General features: G+C 36.4%; 1 protein-coding gene across 1 annotated transcript in view; it reads right to left on the reverse strand.

Annotated features, from left to right (window-relative positions):
- Positions 1-12,409, reverse strand: part of LOC134660205 (uncharacterized) — a 48,459-nt gene extending 36,050 nt beyond the window's left edge. The window contains exon 1 of the mRNA XM_063515931.1: positions 12,242-12,409. Coding sequence (XP_063372001.1) covers positions 12,242-12,291 — 50 coding nt within the window. The 5' untranslated portion in view covers positions 12,292-12,409. The remainder of the gene's footprint in view (positions 1-12,241) is intronic.
- Between the last annotated feature and the right edge of the window lie 7,340 nt (positions 12,410-19,749).

A 19,749-nucleotide genomic window follows, 5' to 3' on the forward strand; every position in this document is an offset into this window, starting at 1 on the left:
GAAATGGATTGTGTTTACCGTGAGTCTGCTCCTTCTTTATCTACCATTCAAAAGTGGTCAAGCGAGTTTAAACGTGGAAGGGAGAGTGTTGAAGACGACCCTAGACCTGGCCGGCCTGTAGTAGCTACTTCACAAGAAAATATTGATAAAGTGGAAAAACTTATATTGGAAGATGGTCGAGTGAAGGTAAAATCTATAGCACAAGTAACCAATCTCTCTATTGGTACCGTACATGATATTATCCATGACCATCTTAATATGTCAAAAGTAAGTGCAAGATGGGTTCCGCGAATGCTGACTCGGCTTCAAAGAGACATGCGTGTAGCTTGTTGTTCCGATTTTATTGACCTGTGCGGTGAAAATCCTGATGAGGTGCTGCAAAGAATAGTTACTGGAGATGAAACCTGGGTTCATCATTATGACCCAGAGAGTAAACAAGAGTCCATGCAGTGGCACATTAAGGGTTCAGCTCATCCCAAGAAGTTCAAGGTCATCCCTTCAGCTGGCAAGGTCATGGCCACGATATTTTGGGATTGTGAAGGAGTATTACTGATCGATTATAAAGAAAAAGGTGTAAATATCACAGGACAGTACTACGCTAACATTCTACGTCAATTAAAGGATGCAATCAAAGAAAAGAGGCGAGGAAAGTTAACCAAAGGTGTTATGCTTCTGCATGACAACGCCCCCGTCCATACTGCTCATATTGCCAAGGCAGCTATTGTTGAATGTGGGTTTGAAACTGTTACTCACCCACCGTATAGTCCGGACTTAGCCCCCAGCGACTTCTTTTTGTTCCCCAATCTTAAAAAGGATCTGCGTGGAAATAAATTTTCCGATGATGAAGCATTGAAGGCGGCAGTGGAGGAGCATTTTTACACCAAAGATAAAAAATATTTTTATGCAGGATTAAAAAAAATAATTGATCGATCTTTTAAGTGTATGAACATAGGGGGGGGAGTATATTGAAAAATAAAAATATCAAACTTTTCGTACTTGTTTGTTTTCATTCTCATACCGAGAATATTTTGAACACCCCTCGTACATACATATACATACATCCTTGTGTTTTTTACTAGCGGCATGCTTATGATGTAATAGGAAGTGACGTCACTACCCCATAGTCGAACGTGCTCGTCAAGTCAATTTGGCTGTATAAGGTTATTTATTTGAAAAGGTTACCATTTCTTTGAATTTCCGTTTACAAACTAATCCATAAGTGTCTTTGGAATAGGTAAAAACCTTTTGTAGCTTTTCACGCTTAAAGTGTTTTTTTATGGCAGGTTACAGGGAAACGGTCGAATATGTGACAAATTTGAAATTTTAGAGTTCCCTGCAAGCTCGGTTCTCCATACAAACGTAATAGTTACGCTCTCATTTTAAAACGACTGGTTAGATTGCTCTGAAACTTTGTACTTACAAAAGGATAAGGTATATCTATGTCTGTAATTAGTTTATGTAGCTTCTGACACCATAGTTACAGCGAATTTAAGAATTTAAGTAAGTAAGCGAAGTCAGTCATAACTTGTTTTTGCTCTATTTCGTTTGTTTTATAAACTGGAGCTATATAAACTAATTACAGAACTAGATATACCTCATGTCATTGTATGTGCAAAGTTTCATTACAATACAACACGTAGTTTTAAAATGGGAACAAAACTCCGTTTGTATGGGAAGGTGAAAGGCCGAGCTTGCCGGGGACTCTAAGTTGTTTGTTAGTCTCATCATCTAATCCAGCGGTTCTCAATCTTTTTTTTTACGGAACCTTTTTGGAAAGCGAAATACTTGATGGAACCCTACAATACGGTGGCGGCATAGTAAAATTTTTCGAGGCGACTAAAGCATAGTGTTCTAAATTCTTGCGGAACCCCTGCAGGGGTGTCGCGGAACCCTAGGGTTCCACGGAACACACTTAGAGTATGGCTGATCTAATCCCATCTGCTTACATACTTTTACTCTCAAGCAAGTACAGTTACATGAACAATAAACTTTTCCTTTCCATCCAACTTCGCCCATATTCCCAATATGGCCACTTCCGCCAATTCATATCAAATGTAGCCTTGACAGCTTGACACGATACAGGGAAACGGGAAATACATGTAATAAACAATAATAAACAAATTAGTAACGGGATTTTGTTGTAAACAAGACTTTTTTATAGAGTCAGACCAAGCTAAGTCGGCAGCGATTTTGATAGCATATATCAGCCATACTCTAAGTGTGTTCCGCGGAACCCTAGGGTTACGCGACACCCCTGCAGGGGTTCCGCAAGAATTTAGAACACTATGCTTTAGTCGCCTCGCTTCGCCTCGAAAAATTTTAGGGTAGGGGTAGGGTTCCATCAAGTATTTCGCTTTCCAAAAGGGTTCCGTCAAAAAAAAAGATTGAGTACCGCTGGCATATATAGATCAGCGGTTCTCAAACTCTTTTGTATAGGAAATTAGTTGACGTAGCCCCAAATTAAAAATTCGCGTGTAAAAAATATCAACAGAAAAGACGCGAACTAGCTAAGCATACTATAAAATGTGTATGAACCTGATTAATTTTTAGGGTTCCGTACCCAAAGGGTAAAAACGGGACCCTATTACTAAGACTCCGCTGTCCGTCCGTCCGTCCGTCCGTCCGTCTGTCACCAGGCTGTATCTCACGAACCGTGATAGCTACAGTTGAAATTTTCACAGATGATGTATTTCTGTTGCCGCTATAACAACAAATACTAAAAACAGAATAAAATAAAGATTTAAGTGGGGCTCCCATACAACAAACGTGATTTTTGACCGAAGTTAAGCAAGGTCGGGCGGGGTCAGTACTTGGATGGGTGACCGTTTTTTTGCTTGTTTTGCTCTATTTGTTGTTGATGGTGCGGAACCCTCCGTGCGCGAGTCCGACTCGCACTTGGCCGGTTTTTCATAATTACACATAGACTTTCTGACCTTTCTGTATTACACTTTAAAGTACCTGTCGTATCTACCTACCTACCATCTCCCACACTTAATGACCATTCGAAAACCTTAATTCAACTACATAAGGTCGTTTATTGATCAGTCATTTTCTCTTACCACAGATAAAAAACACAGATTGAGTACAAAAAGCTAGAACAGGCTTCATTCAGCCGTTATCTTGCGTCTCATCTCGCGTCTCTCTCTACGTTTAACATTCCTCTTATGTCATGATTACGGCTTGAGCTTAAAATAGCTGATAACGCGTTTTTGAAAGAGATAGTAGTTATTTTATACAGGTAAGATTACTAAAGTTATGTAAAAAAATTATTAGTATCCTCCAAACGTAACTTAATGCTTAAAACCTTTAATGCTCAAATCTGTGTGTAATCTAAATACATCACAGATCTATAAATACTACTAAAATGACAGTAGAGTTAGACCAAGACAAGTCTGCAACGATTTTATAGCACACGCGGAAACGTCATAATTTCATATAAGTTTGACGTTTAAAATAACACTTGCACTGCGTGTGCTATCAAAATCGTTGCAGACTTATCTAAGTCTCTTAGAATTAGACCAAGAAAAGTCTGCAGCGATTTTGATACCCCACGCAGTGCAAGTGTTATTTTATTTTAAACGTCAAACTTCTATGAAATTATGACGTATAAATAACACTTGCACTGCGTGTGCTAATCAAAATCGTTGCAGACTTAGCTAAGTCTATTGGCTTATTATAATGTTGGCAATAGTCTAAGACGTCATTGCTTAATCAAAACGAGATGAGACCATCTAGTTTTTTTTCCTCAGTCCGGAATCTATACAGGTCCGTGGACCATATAGACAAAGGCCTGTTTTTTAGGTCCTTTATAGAGCCGCCTCACGACTACCAATGCCCTCCATTATGGGAGATTACGTGATTGGACGAAGGGACCAGGGTTGCCAGTTAACAAAAAAAAACACAAATGTAACTTTTTTTTTAGAGTTTTTAACGTAAAAAAAAACTTTAATAGTTTGGGTAACATGGGTAATTTTACTTTTTTTGTAGTGATATTGAAAAAAGATAAAAACGAATAAAACGCTTGCAATATGCTGAGGATAAACCAAGTTCAGCAATATAATCTCATAGGATTCTTATAAGCAAGGACAGTCGCCATCAGACATATCGGAGCGGCCGAGGTGCTCACAAATATCTGAACACGTCTCTATTGTCAAGGCGTTGACCGTTCCTATATATCTAATGGCGACTGTACATATAGATTTAATATTAATCTTAATTTCTACGAGTAGGTACGAGATACCAAATTTTTGAACGGATCTAGACTTGCCAAGTTGCCACATTTCTTTCACGCGGGATTACGGGTAAAGCACATCACACACGAGTTGTTTTTTTTTCAGAAATACTGATCTTGAATCTTATTGTCTCGGTAAAGTATTATCAAGTGACCTTAAGCTCAGAAGTTCTGAAAAAAATCATAAACAAAGGCTCTGTGACAACCCTAGCCCCCATGCGTGCGCGCACCCATTACGCCCTCTAGAGCCCTCAGCTCCGCTCGGAGTCCCCGTCCCATACACTTTGCCAGCCTCGGCATTCAACTCAAATCGTTAGATCCAAGATGGCGGGCAATCAAAGGGATGAACGTACAAGTCAGAGTTCATCTAAAGATAAAGCATATAAAATAGGGTGTTTGGCTACAAGTCCATTTTTTTTTAAATCTCCTATCTTTTATTTATTTTTTGTTAAAAGCGTTTCTTTTTTCCTGTCAAAACGATTTGCCACTAAGGAATGTATATGAATTATATGAAACACTAGCAAATGACGTCACGGTTAAGTTACCTACTCTTTATAGTTCTTTGGGCTAGAGCCCGTCTTGAATAGAACAAAGTCAGAGAGTGTCATTAGAAACGTCATATTTAGCATACTTTACATAGAAATTTGACATTAACGATGATTTATAATTATATTATGGCGTATTTCGGCTACGTGTAATCAAAGCATCACTATGGCACGATTATTTGGGGAAGCTTTTTACTGAATTAGATACCATTTCAGCATGAAGTATATATGTACGTATATACAAAGGCTAGGGTACACATCAAGATATGGCCCTTTTGATTTATATTATGGCGTATTTCGGCTACGTGTAATCAAAGCATCGCTATGGCACGATTATTTGGGGAAGCTTTAATAAGTACTGAAATAGATGCATTAATTTTAAGTGTATATGTATAATATACAAAAACTGAGGCCATATTTCGATCTGTACCCGAGTTGTGTTTGGGGAAGCGTTGGTATCGATCTAACAGCCCCTGGTCTACGACCCTGCGCGTGCGCCGTTCGTTCACCCCGACAGATGTACTTACCCCCGCCGTTATACTTAGCAGGGTGTGACGGAAAACTAGGAAAATAACTATTGTTTCTTGGCTTTAGTAAGTAAGTAAATATTCATTATTGTGCACCATAAAGTTAAAAAACCGGCCAAGTGCGAGTCGGACTCGCGCACGGAGGGTTCCGCACCATCAACAAAAAATAGAGCAAAACAAGCAAAAAAACGGTCACCCATCCAAGTACTAACCGCGCCCGAAACTTCGGTCAAAAATCACGTTTGTTGTATGGGAGCCCCACTTAAATCTTTATTTTATTCTGTTTTTAGTATTTGTTATTATAGCGGCAACAGAAATACATCATCTGTGAAAATTTCAACTGTCTAGTTATCACGGTTCGTGAGACACAGCCTGGTGACAGACGGACGGACGGACGGACGGACAGCGGAGTCTTAGTAATAGGGTCCCGTTTTTACCCTTTGGGTACGGAACCCTAAAAATACACAGAAAGCGATGTACACGCTTAAGACTAGGTCAGGCGGTATTATCTCTAAAAAGCGTCTTCCAGACAACCTTTAGTAATTAGGACTAAAGGTAAAATAAACTATTGTACTTTATTTGCACTTGTAACAAGGTAGAAACAGAATTAATCGCTTCTAAGAGATAAACTGAAAAGTGTCTCAAATATACTAAAGTTGGTAGATAAGGATAAGACGCGCAATCCCGAATTTACTGTCGGCATCTATCGATCAGTCCTTAGTAACTCTATCCTCTTTAAGTCCCAGAGTAAATTATGAAGTTTTGAATATGGAAACCTTCTTTTATTCCGTTATAGTTCAAAATTAGATTTGATTTTGTCCTCTTAAAAGGACGTTGGGACTTGGGAGGCTGTAGCAAGATGACTAAACCAGATTACAAACTGACCTACCCTATCCTTGTCTATTCCCACAATTCCTTCTAATCCAGCAACATTCCAGACACAAACCGGCCGCGGCCATTACCTCTATCTATGCCTTCCTTTTTTATTTTTTACAGAACGCGTTTTAGATTGTAACCAAACAGCCAAACGAAAACTAGCACAGATCGATATTTGATGCAATGAAAATAACAATAGCTATAAAAAGATAGATGTAAAACTATACCTAATTTAAGTGTTGATAAAGCACATTTTTGGCTAACGGAAACACCCTTTGCAAAACGCAGGTGGTATCACCATTCACCCTAAATAAAATTGTGAATTTATTTAGCTTGCAACCCCGAGAATTGTTGCATCGATATCGTATCTCATTTAATTTATCTCGAATTACTGAAGACGGCACAGAAAAGAACCTTTTTAACTTTTTAAACCGCTTTCAAATTTCGAACATTAGCCAGCAATTTGGGATTCGAAATTTCGCACGCAATGTTGGCTAATAAGGAAATCTTTCATTATACATATTTTGTACAAGTTTTTTTAGGACAAAAGTATTTGTAACGTCGTGATTTTTGTAATGGCATCTCATACAAATGTAATAATATGTCTGTATGTCTGTCTGTCTGTATGATGACACTTAAATGCATGATCACCATTGTGTGCACCGCATATGTCAATTACGTTACAATGTATGTCGTATCATACGATACATGCAGATTGTTAATTTGATCATCATCATCGGCTGACATATTTATCACAAGCACGCGACATTAAGAGCGGGTTGAGGACACCACAAGCACCTTATTTTAAATAAACCAGCAAGCTATAGTATAGTATACAGTGTGGAAAGATAATTCGGGCCCAGGAGGGAAACTACCTTAAATCCTTGAGTTGGCTCATTTTACTTAAAGGAGACATTCCTTTATTTGTAAAAATAAAAAAACTGCATTCAAAGATTTTCTAAAACTCGCTTGCCTCGCCCGGGACTCGAACCGACTAAAAATTCCAAAAAATAAAAACTCGCAATTTTATTCTACTAGTCGATACAGTTAATGTTAATGATAACATTTCTCTAAGAAACATTAGGTCTTAAACTCGTCTGTCGTACAAAATATCCATAAAATGTAATATTTAGTACTCAAGATTTTTTTAGACAAGCCAAATTGAAGAAATAAAGAAAAATACTTTGAATGCAGTTTTGTTTCTTTTTAAAAATAAAGGAATGTCTCCATTAAGTAAAATGAGCCAGCTTAAGGAATTAAGGTAGATTCCCTCCAGGGCCCGACTTATCTTTCCACACTGTATACCAAAAAAAATCTACAAAAAAAAAACATATCTTGTTCAACAAAGCTTTTCAAACAGGGTACGAAATAACCTTAAAACGTAAAATATCGCAAAATTGTATTGACACGACATCTGTCACCGTACCCACGCTATTTGAAAAATATTATACTATAAATACTTAATAACGGTGACTGCACGAACCGGGACTCGAACCCACACCATCACTATTGTCATTATATTAATTGCGGAAACAATTGAAGTACTTAAGTGTTGAAGAAAAATCCGTATAGAAAGGTCAAAAGACACGTGCAACGGTGTGTTACGTCTAAAATTCTAAATGGTTAGTGTATGGTCCGATTCATAAGCGAAAGCGATTAACGGTAAAAGGGAAAAATCACTGTCTTGGGTGGGACTTGAACCCACGACCGCTCGCTATCGACCGGATCGCTAGCCCGGTGCTCTTCCATCTGAGATTCTGAGCTACCAAGACCTTACCAGCCTTACCTAATACAGCGAATATTTCCGCGATTATTTTTTTTACCCCCAAAGTCAGGGATACTGGTGAAAAATTAACTTTATTTTTCTAATTCGGATCATTTCGGCAACAAACAGTCTTAAAAAAAATGTAATATTATGTAATACATATTTGTTCTTCAGCCTAGTATAGCTCAGAAAGCTGTCTTGAATAAGGTTTTTATATTGAATTATTGATATTTATTCTCAAGAGCGATTAACATTCTCCCCGATAACACAAGTTAATTTCCCCAAACAAGACTAGATTGCGTTACGCATCGGCGCGCAATGAACCGCGTCCGCGCCCGCTGCCGCTCATCGCTTGCGCGCATGCGCCCGCGCACCGTGACGCGCCGTTAACGTACACGTTGTACGTTAGATAAACACATGTCATGCCGACTGTCAACAGTCAAAGCAATAGACGAAAAACTTAGATGTAGGTTTGATCTGAATCTTCGAGACCATAATGGTATTTAAAAGCGGATTTCAACTTTTTTTGAACTTCGCTTTCGCTTCGACTTCGCAAATTGTGCAATAAGTTGAAATAAAGAAAGGGAACAAATGTCACTGCCGATGCCGTGTCAACAGTCAAATTGACATCGTCAAGCAATAAACAAAATCTTATCTTATACTTTTAAACGAGCAATTCTTGTATATTCATTTATTTATATATTTATGTCGCAGTCAAAAGTGTGAACTGGTCAAAAGAACTTTCAACCGACAAAAACAGGCAAAACTGCTTTTGACTGAGCATGTTGGTCAAAAGTAGTTTTACCTGGAAATATATATATACGAGTATATTAAAGATCTCGGAAACGGCTCTAACGATTTCGATGAAATTTGCTATATATATATATATGGGGGTTTTCGGGGTCGAAAAGTCGATCTAGCTCTAGGTCTTATCTCTGGGAATACGCGCATTTTTGAGTTTTTATATTTTCGGTCTCCCAGATATTTATAGTAACACGAACTAACGTTCACGCTCTCATTTTAAAACATACAAAACTCGCTCTATTTTGTATTTTCTTTGTATGCATAGGTAGAGTCAGACCAACCTAACTCGGCAGCGGTTTTGTTAGCACAGACTGTGCAAGTGTTATTTCAAACGTCACAATGTCATCCGCGTTTAAAATAACACTACAGTCTGTGTTAGCTTGGTCGGACTCTGCATGTAAATATTATAATTAAGATTTAGTTTACTACGTAACAGTAATTTATACACAAGTACAGTCGCCATCTGATATATCGGAGCGGCCAAGGCGCTCACAAATATCTGAACACGCCTCTATTGTCAAGGCGCAAGCGTTAGAGTGCGTGTTCAGATATTGTGAACACCTTGGCCGCTCCGATATATCTGATGGCGACTACTGTACCATCTGTATTTTGTACAAATATTGCCTACTTGGTACCCCAACAGATAATACCTATACTTGGTCAACCAGATCTTGACAGTAGAAAAAGGCGGCATATTTGAAAAATGTAGGCGCGAAGGGATATCGTCCCATAGAAAATTTGAATATCGCGCCTTTTTTTACTGACAAGATTTGGTTGACCAGCTATATTTAATCCTTTTATTACGTACAAAACAAAACCAAAGTTTCATTTTCCAGCACAGATAATAGACGTGTTGCATAGGGGCCCATTGTGGGCCCGCACCATAGACCACAGCCGTAAAGTTTTGTTGTATATGGCTTTTTTTTGTGGGGGTTGCAAGTGGTTATTTATATGGGTTATGTGTTTTTCACCGATCTGGATTTGTAAATGTTGCTTGTATGTAAAAATACTATATAAAAAGAGGTTACTATTAGAGATGCCACGAATATTCGGCAACTATTCGGTATTCGGCCTATTCGGCCACTTTTGCCGAATTATCGGTATCGGCCGAATGTTGCCTATTATTCGGCCGAATGCCGAATATCTGGTGCACCTTGCACCTACGTAAAAAGAAAAATGACAAAAAAAAAAAACTAGGTAGGTTGTACATGTTGTATATGTAAATATAGTTAAATACGAAGGCATTTTTTTGAGCATTTGTTTATTATAAAATATTTTATTGTTTTTTATCATGGGTCTGATTTCTACTCAGACTAAACAAAAAATATATCTTAGCCAACGTTGTGCTTTGTTGGCGAATAGTTTTCATAATAATTGTGACTGAAAATGTTCGCATGTCTTGCCGACTATTCGTTCGCCGAATATTCGGCTCTTCGGCCGAATATTCGGTATTCTGCCAAAACCACTATTCGGGGCATCTCTAGTTACTATTGCCAACGTAATAGCGCAACGAAAGACGAAAGTAAACTCTCGCTTTCTTCAACGAAACGGAAACATTTCTTTTACCAGAGAGTTCAAGAACCTACTTTATGGTCTCTATGGTCAAGGCTAGCCAAAATGGAGGTGATGTAATGGCTGCTTATAATATTATGGCATTTTTACACGTGTATGCAAAAATACTGATTTTAGATTGATTTTAAATAAAGTTGAAAGTCTAGGAATTTAACCTAAGGTGTGACACTGTATAAATTGTCTTTTTCTGACGTAAGTGTGAAAAAGATTGATAGATATAGTTCATATAGTTGGTCAAACCAATTTGTCAGTCAGTAAGAACCTGGAAAACTATACTCATCCTTTTCTTTTGGGTGCTAGTACTAGTGTAAGACTAAGATAGTATGATTCTCTCAGTCTATGTTTGAAATGAGACAGTCCTTTGACAAGCTATCGGTACACCATTGTGAAAATTGGTACCTAATACCGATTAGGTATTTTTTTCATAAGCATGATAAACCTAGTTATTTTCATCCCTCATTGATGAAAATAAAGTATGAAGATACTTAATTATCATAGTTATTTTCGATACAAGTGCGAAAAATAAGAAATTCGCAACGAGTGGCGTATTTAATTAAAAACACGACAGGAGTTGGTAATTACCTAATACCTACCTATTCGCACGTGTATCGAACAAAGTTTTACAGAACCCCCCTTGGCCCTTTAAATTTTCGACGTAGTTACGTAATGTGCTTATTATAGAACAGGGTGTCGAAATGGACCGCCAGATGTACATGTTTATGTTGAAATAGTAATATTCGCTATATGTCCTTATAGGTAGGTACAAGATACGAATACCATAATACCTGGGAACTAAAAAACTAATAAAAACTACATCAAAATTTATCTAACACTTCCCAAGGAATTCGCATTCCCTGATAATGTAATATTGTATGATTATAAATGAGGCATTATATATGAAAAGGAACCTTATTGTCGATGGCGCTTACGCCGCACGGCGTCGCGTGGCCTCGTATTTATATTGGAGAATTGTTAATTATGGCGTAAGTGCCATCGACAATAAAATACCTTTTCATAGATAGCGTCACAAATACCTATTGAATAAAGTATGTACTATCGATAGACCTTATACCTTTTGTAATAAGGTTTACTAACTGTCAGTTAACGTCATTACAGCGATGGTACACTACACGTCAATATATTCGTTATTCAAATTTATCGATATGAAACGTCACCCGGCTGTTTATATAGCTTTCTTGTTCACTCTCGCAACGAATAGCAAAGACCGAGCGTGACAGATATACAACCTTGGCGGCAACTTGACATAACCTTAAAAATGGTATTTTTTAAAAACTGTTTTTCAACATGTTTTTGTTAAATATTGATATGTAATGTACTTATGCCTATGTATTTAAGTGTCATTAATATAATGTACCTACATAAACAAAGACTTAGACCACCCGGAATAGATATACCTATAAGTAATGCAAATTGATAAAAGCATGAATGAAAACTTATACCTACATATGTATCAATATGCATAAGATAAAGTTATCAATGAATGAGGGAACCATTAAGAGAACATCATTTCATTAAAAAAAGTAGAACGAATTGATAAAGCGCGGCCTCCTAGTAGTGTTGTTATGGCCAATTCATTACAAAATCGGCGATAACTTTTATAAACTGTATATCACAATAGGAACTTTATGCCTAATGGGTCAATGTTTTTAATAAAAAAAAAACATTATTGACGCGGATACAAAATTAAAAACACAACACAAGACTAGTTTGAATAAACGTTTTGCAAGTTTAAAACATTTAAAATGGACTTATCGTGTTAATATAAGCATAGCATAAGTATAAAAGTTTAAATAAACAGATAATATACCTAATACTTATAATAGCATGGAGTAGTTTTTGAGCCCATTACTTGAGGGCGGCCGCGGCCCACAACAAACTTTTTTTTTCTAAAGCAACTCACCCGGAGCACTGGCAGTTATTTTCACAACTCTTACTGCTTTCGCCCCACATTTTGATACACCTTAAAAGTTCTCACTGCACAATCACAAGTCCATAGTTAATCAGTCTTTTTCTCTCTCACAGCTGATTTTTATTTTGGTTGCGCGTTGCGCCGTGACCCAACCCGAACCACGGTTGGCGAGCGACTGAGCGGCTGAACTCTGAACGAATTTGAATTCCCGTGCCTTCGGTTTTCGTCCTGTGTGCCACCCCTGCGATCTGGGAGCGACGTGGTAGAAAAAATATACCATTTTGGTAGATTTTTGGGAACGAGTAATGGCTCCTCTACACGATGGGCCAACGCCGGCCACTCCAAGGGACGCTTTGAATAGTTTTGAATAGATTTTTTTGTATGACGAGTACTTGATGTTTTATTTCATAAATAAAGCTTATTCCTGTTGATTGGAAATAAATCAATAATGCTGTAGGTACTCATTTCACTTCAAACAAAATGTCAAAAAACTACATATTTTAGAACATTACGAGTAAAAACGACTGCCATGTAATTACCCATGTGACTTTAATGTTACACGTTATATATGTACTTAGATACTGTAATTGGAATTTAGATATTAAGTACCTACCTGCATTATTGTAAATAGCAGAAAAATCTACAAATATCTAAATTTACTGAATGTATGTTGAGTATGTAGATTTTATTCGTTCTGAGCTGTTTATTATATAATTAAATTTATTTTAATTACCGTCATAACCTTTTACCGCATGAATTATTTGTTAAGCGTCATAGCTCATAATTACTTACCTAACTTACTTATTTATAATTATTATTTAATTGTAACTCTCTTTTAGTCTCTTAATATAACAGTAGGGCAATGTTTATCACTTTATCAATGACGCGAATTAAAACGAAGTTTTAAACTATTTCAATTTAAAATATGTATTTTTTAACCAAACCAATACACACTTAATTCATGTAATAAAATAATAAAATGAAATTTTAATTATGTAATTATAAATATAATCTAAATCTTAATAATAGTAACCAATACACTCTGAATTTAGGTCTAGAAACTGTTGAGATTCAAATATTTAGTTGTGATTTCGTTTTTGAAGCTGGCCACAAATCCTGCGCCTGGGCCCACCCGTCTGGCCTCACCACCTAACTAGATCGGCTATCTTAATCATTGGTCAAGCGATTCAAAACCCTATTCGTATAGCCACAAAACCGAAACCATTACCGTAATCATTGAAATGGAATGTCATACAAAAATCATATGGGAAACGAATCCTGTTTCCACTCACACAAAGACATACCACGTTCAGCAAACTAGTCCTTATATCAATGAAGTAAAGTCTCTTTTTGAACAGAATATGATTTTATCCCGCGCCGCACGCACACAATCTTACTGCATTCAAAGTTAAACGATAATGCGGCTCCTTACACCAATTCAAACTAGTTTAAACCTTAAAACAATCAGCACAAGGTATATAATAATTCACAGAAACAATAACCTAAGTTCATACATAATATACAAAGTTATTCTGCGAGCGATCAGCTGACAAGACAGCACTTACTTAAATGACGTAACGCACATTCTTGGTTTAACTTTATTTTGACAACTGCAAATGCTTCTTGGTTGTTCCTGAGAATTCCTGTCAAATCATATGGTTGTGCTAAGAGGAATGTCTCTGGTAAGGGCTTTACAGCGCCACAAATTTGGTTTTGCCGACATTGAAAACTGGAGCCAACTATGCTTCGGTGTGACTCCAATAATTCGCATCGGCTCAGCAACGGTTTTCGGCGCAGAGATAAAATTGTTAAAATGAGTATTGATGTTTTTGGACCACCAATGCTGCAATGCTTCGAATTATGAGATATGGACATATCACTTTTAATGCCTAAGCTAAAAATCTAGTTTAAAAGTTCAAGTCAAATATAGTTGGTCAAACCAATTTTTCAGTAAATAGGAACAAAAAAAACTATACTTGTCCTTTTCTTTTGGTTGCTAGTACTAGTGTAAGACAAAGGTAGTATGATTCTCTCTGTCATTGTATGAAATGAGACAGTCCTTTGACACACTATATGTCGTTATTATTAAGTAACTTAAGAAAAGATTAGGTGTAACATCAGCTAGTAGATAAACCTAGCGTGTTATCTATTAGTTATCTAATATTTAGGTCCCTATGAAGAGAAAATCAAGCGAGAAGTTGCATTCTCAACTCCGGGGAAATGATTCGACAATATTTGGCTAAATAGAGCAAATACTGATATGTGCTATAGTTTGTCAAAGGACTGTCTCATTTCAAACATAGACAGTGAGAATCATACTATCTTTCTCTTACACTAGTACTAGCACCCGAAAGAAAAGGATGAGTATAGTTTTTTTTGTTCTTATTTACTGACAATTTGGTTTGACCAACTATAAGATTCATATAATTGGATCTCCTCGACGCTTCATTGACCTTTTTGGCGATATAATTTTAGGTTTTATATGTGTTGGGGAAATATTCAGACTTTTGTAATCTAAATGGAGGCATGCCCAGTGAATGACCGTAAACTTATTTAAAATTAATCGTACAAAAAGAAGTGTAAGTAAGGTAAACGTCCCAGTGCTCAACATACTAATGCCCAATAGATGACACCCTTTAGTCACAAATTGATAACGGCGTAAGTTTAAAGATGACATGTACTGGGGCAGTAACGTGCATTTTTTGACGTTTATCTTATACTATACATGAAACTACTTACTTTCCATATCACTTTATTAAACTAGAGAGACCAAGAAAAGTCTGCAACGATATTGATTGCACACGCAGTGCAAGTGTTATTTATACGTTATAATTTCATAGAAGTTTCACGTTTAAAATAACACTTGCACCACGTGTGCTATCAAAATCTTTGCAGACTTTTCTTGGTCTAACTCTATAGATATATTATATCTTTCGGCATGATGAATATCTACAACCTAAATGCAGATGCAACGTTGTGTTTAAGTTAATTTATCTACCTAAAGCAATAATTAAAGCTTGGGTAAAACCACGCCCTGCAGTTTGGCTTAGAATGTGGTCTTTAAGATTTGACGTTTTGAAAGCTCGCTTACATGTGTTGATAAAATTAAAAACAATTTAGGCGTCTCACGAACCCGTCACAAAAAGCTGCTCCTATTCCATACAATCGATGTTAAGCTCTCATTTTATAACGACATGCTTAAAATTACATGAAACTTATGTTATTGTGTTATTTTAGCATTGTATGGTAGCATAGCAGCAGAGCTATAGGGTCGCGTGACTCCTTAACTTTTAAGCATCTATTACAGTAAGTACAGGACATATGATAGGTATTTACAATGATTATAAGGATAATAGCTATATAAGAATACATCATTACATCAAATGAAATCCTATAGCATTCGACTTTTTGACATATTACAATTTAATCATTTAATCACACTGGTTTCTTGCCAAAATATCAAATTCCTTCTTTTTCTAAAAAACGGTCATTAAAATAAATTACTATAGTCCGTAAACTAGACATACCTAACATTAAAGCATTATGTAAAAACACGTGAATGTTCAATCTTCATCAAATATACAAGTAATAATAAAAGTAAAACGTTATTTTATCACACATGGTATTGGTAATAATAGCCAATCTCCATTCGCTCTTGCTAAGTTATGCCGATAGCGTTGTGTATTTTTTGTGACCGCCGCGGACGTAAGGAATAATACTAGATATCTTGGATTAGCACGTTTTGCCTATTTAAAGTTACTTCTAAAACGGTTGTTTCTAAAATAAAGAACGGTATGACTTCTAACAACATTTGAAAAGCTGAAACACTTGCAAAATAAATGCATTGCATCTACGTAGCCAGCAATTATCTAAATTCGCATGCGGGTTACAACTGTTACAAGTTATAAGTTACAACTCCATAGAAGCTTGAAGGCGTAACCACGTAACAGCAGAGAGCATACTATTCTGTTAAAACTTATTATTTAGACTAGATTTGTTATTTTCAAAAGTTAACCCAACACCTGCCAATGTTATTATGAAATAATAAGTAACGTTTTTAATAACTTAAAACATAATCTCTTTACTGATTGCTGATTGCTGAATTGAAATTGAACTTAGCAAGTTTCTATTTAACAATCACTTTCATTTCGCTTGTTTACGACCAAGTACGGGGTTTATGCAAAAATTAAGGAAAAACTGTCAAAAACTTCATCCAGAAAACAATTGTTCGATTATGCTACCTGCCCAGTAGTTTAAGAAGGAACAAAAAGCCCATACCTATTACAAGTAATCCAGATATTACGTTATAACGCTTTAAAAGTCACCGAAAGATTAGCAAAGTTGTAAAAAACCTGAAATTGAATAAAAGGCTTATAGTTTTTTTTTTGTTATTTTGCCTGTTATGTAATAAAGTGATTAGTTTTGCCTTTATATCTTCAGCATAATAGTCAGTCAAGCCATTTCCGTCAGTAGAAAAAAGCGGAAAATTTATAAAATGCAGGCGCGAAGGGTAATCGTCCAATAGAAAATTTGAATTTCGCGCGGTTTTCTACTGACGAACTTGTTTGACCGACTATAGCTATGACAGTATACAGTATTACTATCTTTTATTTTAAACTAGCGATCCGCCCCGGCTTCGCACGGGTTAACAAATTATGCATAAACCTTCCTCTTGAATCAGTCTATTATCTATTTAAAAAAACCGCATCAAAATCAGTTGCGTAGTTTTAAAGATCTAAGCATACATACAGACAGACAGACAGACAGATAGCGGGAAGCGACTTTGTTTTATACTATGTAGTAATAAAATGTTGGTAGTTTTTTGTTACTGTATCGCTGGTAACACTTAATTAGAATTTGGACCGTACCAAGCAAATGCAATAGGGATGATGACACATGTTGAATTTTATAACAAAATCTAGTAAAATAGATAGCAAATGAGGAATTAATCCCAATATTATGGAAATTAAAAAAAATACATGGAAATGATACAAAAATACAGTACCTGAAAGCTGAAAGTTACATAATTTAAGTTTTTTTTAACATTCAAAAACGAAATAAGTAAGGATACCATTCGATTCCTCACATTTCACCCAAAAAAGATTGTATAGCAACTATATAAATAAGCGCAATATTTCACCGACAAAAACGCGATTTTCTTGTTTTGTTCATACTTCAAGATGCACTCTCAGTGATCTTGACGTCACGTTCACATAGCGATTTGTTCGGGGCGTTTCGCGAGTGAAGTCGACTGTCAGACTTTGACTATGATTTCTGACTTTTGTATTGCTTTAATCACTTTAATGCAATGGGTCCCATAGAGACATTTGATCCTAAAAACAAACCTGATTGATTGATACCATAAATGAAAATTTGTCATGTAGCCTATTGTTTATTTAAGTTTTATTTAATAGCGCTTAATTTAAGCATTAATCCGGGGAGAATTTTTACGATTGTTAGGGTTCCGTAGCCAAATGGCAAAAAACGGAACCCTTATAGATTCGTCATGTCTGTCTGTCTGTCTGTCTGTCCGTCTGTCCGTCTGTCTGTCCGTCCGTATGTCACAGCCACTTTTCTCCGAAACTATAAGAACTATACTGTTGAAACTTGGTAAGTAGATGTATTCTGTGAACCGCATTAAGATTTTCACACAAAAATAAAAAATAAAAACAATAAATTTTTGGGGTTCCCCATACTTCGAACTGAAACTCAAAAAATTTTTTTTCATCAAACCCATACGTGCGGGGTATCTATGGATAGGTCTTCAAAAATGATATTGAGGTTTCTAATATCATTTTTTTCTAAACTGAATAGTTTGCGCGAGAGACATTTCCAAAGTGGTAAAATGTGTGTCCCCCCCCCCCTGTAACTTCTAAAATAAGAGAATGATAAAACTAAAAAAAATATATGATGTACATTACCATGTAAACTTCCAACGAAAATTGGTTTGAACGAGATCTAGTAAGTAGTTTTTTTTTATACGTCATAAATCGCCTAAATACGGAACCCTTCATGGGCGAGTCCAACTCGCACTTGGCCGCTTTTTATTATATGAAAGGTCATATTATTTATTGCTATTCATTTGTAGTTTTCTCACGAATCTAATATCTCCTAAATATACAAGGTGTAACGTGAATCTCGTCGCATCGAAGGTGTAATCGCGTTATGTTCGCAAATTGCGGGCATCTGTCTCTGTCACTCTAATTACGCCTTCATTGGAGTAAAAGAGAAAGATGCATGTTGCGAATGATTTTCGCGGTAGCCCCCCTGTAGGTATAAGGTATATGGCGAATAAACAAACAATTAACAAACAGGGTGTTAAGTCAATATATAATACATATACACACGATTAGGCTACACATCTTAAACAATAAACAACTACGTTTTGTATTATGGTAGAAAATTTAATTAATTAGACTTCTTATAATTAAATTCGTCAATCGTAAAGTAACTGAAAGGTCAGTAAGCTATTTACTTGAGACCCTTTTTATTTAACAATTAACGATAATTAATTACGATATCGTGATGTCGCAGCATCCACTGTTTATGTATCGTACGTCATTAGGGGAAGACCAGATGAAAATAAAAATAATATATTTATTTCTCATGGCATAACAAAATATAAGTAACTAGCGACCCGCCCCGGTTTACAACAAATTATACATAAACCTTCCTCTTGAACCACTCTATCTATTTAAAAAAACCGCATCAAAATTAGTTTTTAAGATCTAAGCATACATAGGGAGTAGGGACAGACATACAGCTGGAAGCGACTAAATTAAAAAAAAGTCAACCTTTATAATTTTTGCCCTGTGTCAAGCCTCACTCTGTATATCCTAATAGAGCCTCGTGACACGTTTTCTGCACATATCCAGTTTTTGCTGACTAGCATCATCAGATAAATCTGTTCGAAACCAGTTCTAAATGAGTTTTTTAGTCCCAACAGCTGATTGCGTCGAAATAATTTTATGATAATCGTGAGTTTACGCATAAATGAGCCTAGGCCTAGAGAATTACGTCACATTTGAGGCCTTTTAGCTTCTTAGGTATTTTAATAGTAGTTTATGTGTCTGCTACATAATGAAATACATTAAAAAACGCTTGCGGGTTTTTAAAATGAGCCGAACGCGAGTTTCGTAAAAATATCACCTACAGTGAATTTTCAATGTGACAATTGTGATCTTGGTGAAACAGGGGATCGGCTCGGGCACAGATTATATAATGCTCGGGATATACAAACAGAGAATAATTATGTCTTTGAATAGTACAGTCACCATCAGATATATCGGAGCGTCCAAGGTTCCCATAAATATCTGAACACGCCTCTATTGTCAAGGCGCTAAAGTGCGTGTTCGGATACTTATTTTTGAGCACCTCGGCCGCTCCGATATATCTAATGGCGACTGTACCAACGGTATCATACCGGGTATCACAACATCCTGGCGTTTTTTATAAGTATCTTATTTTATTCTTAAGTATCCGTAGCCACCATACGCCAC

This window comes from Cydia amplana, chromosome 26, assembly GCF_948474715.1.
Source record: "Cydia amplana chromosome 26, ilCydAmpl1.1, whole genome shotgun sequence".
Classification (NCBI taxonomy): Eukaryota; Metazoa; Arthropoda; class Insecta; order Lepidoptera; family Tortricidae; genus Cydia; species Cydia amplana.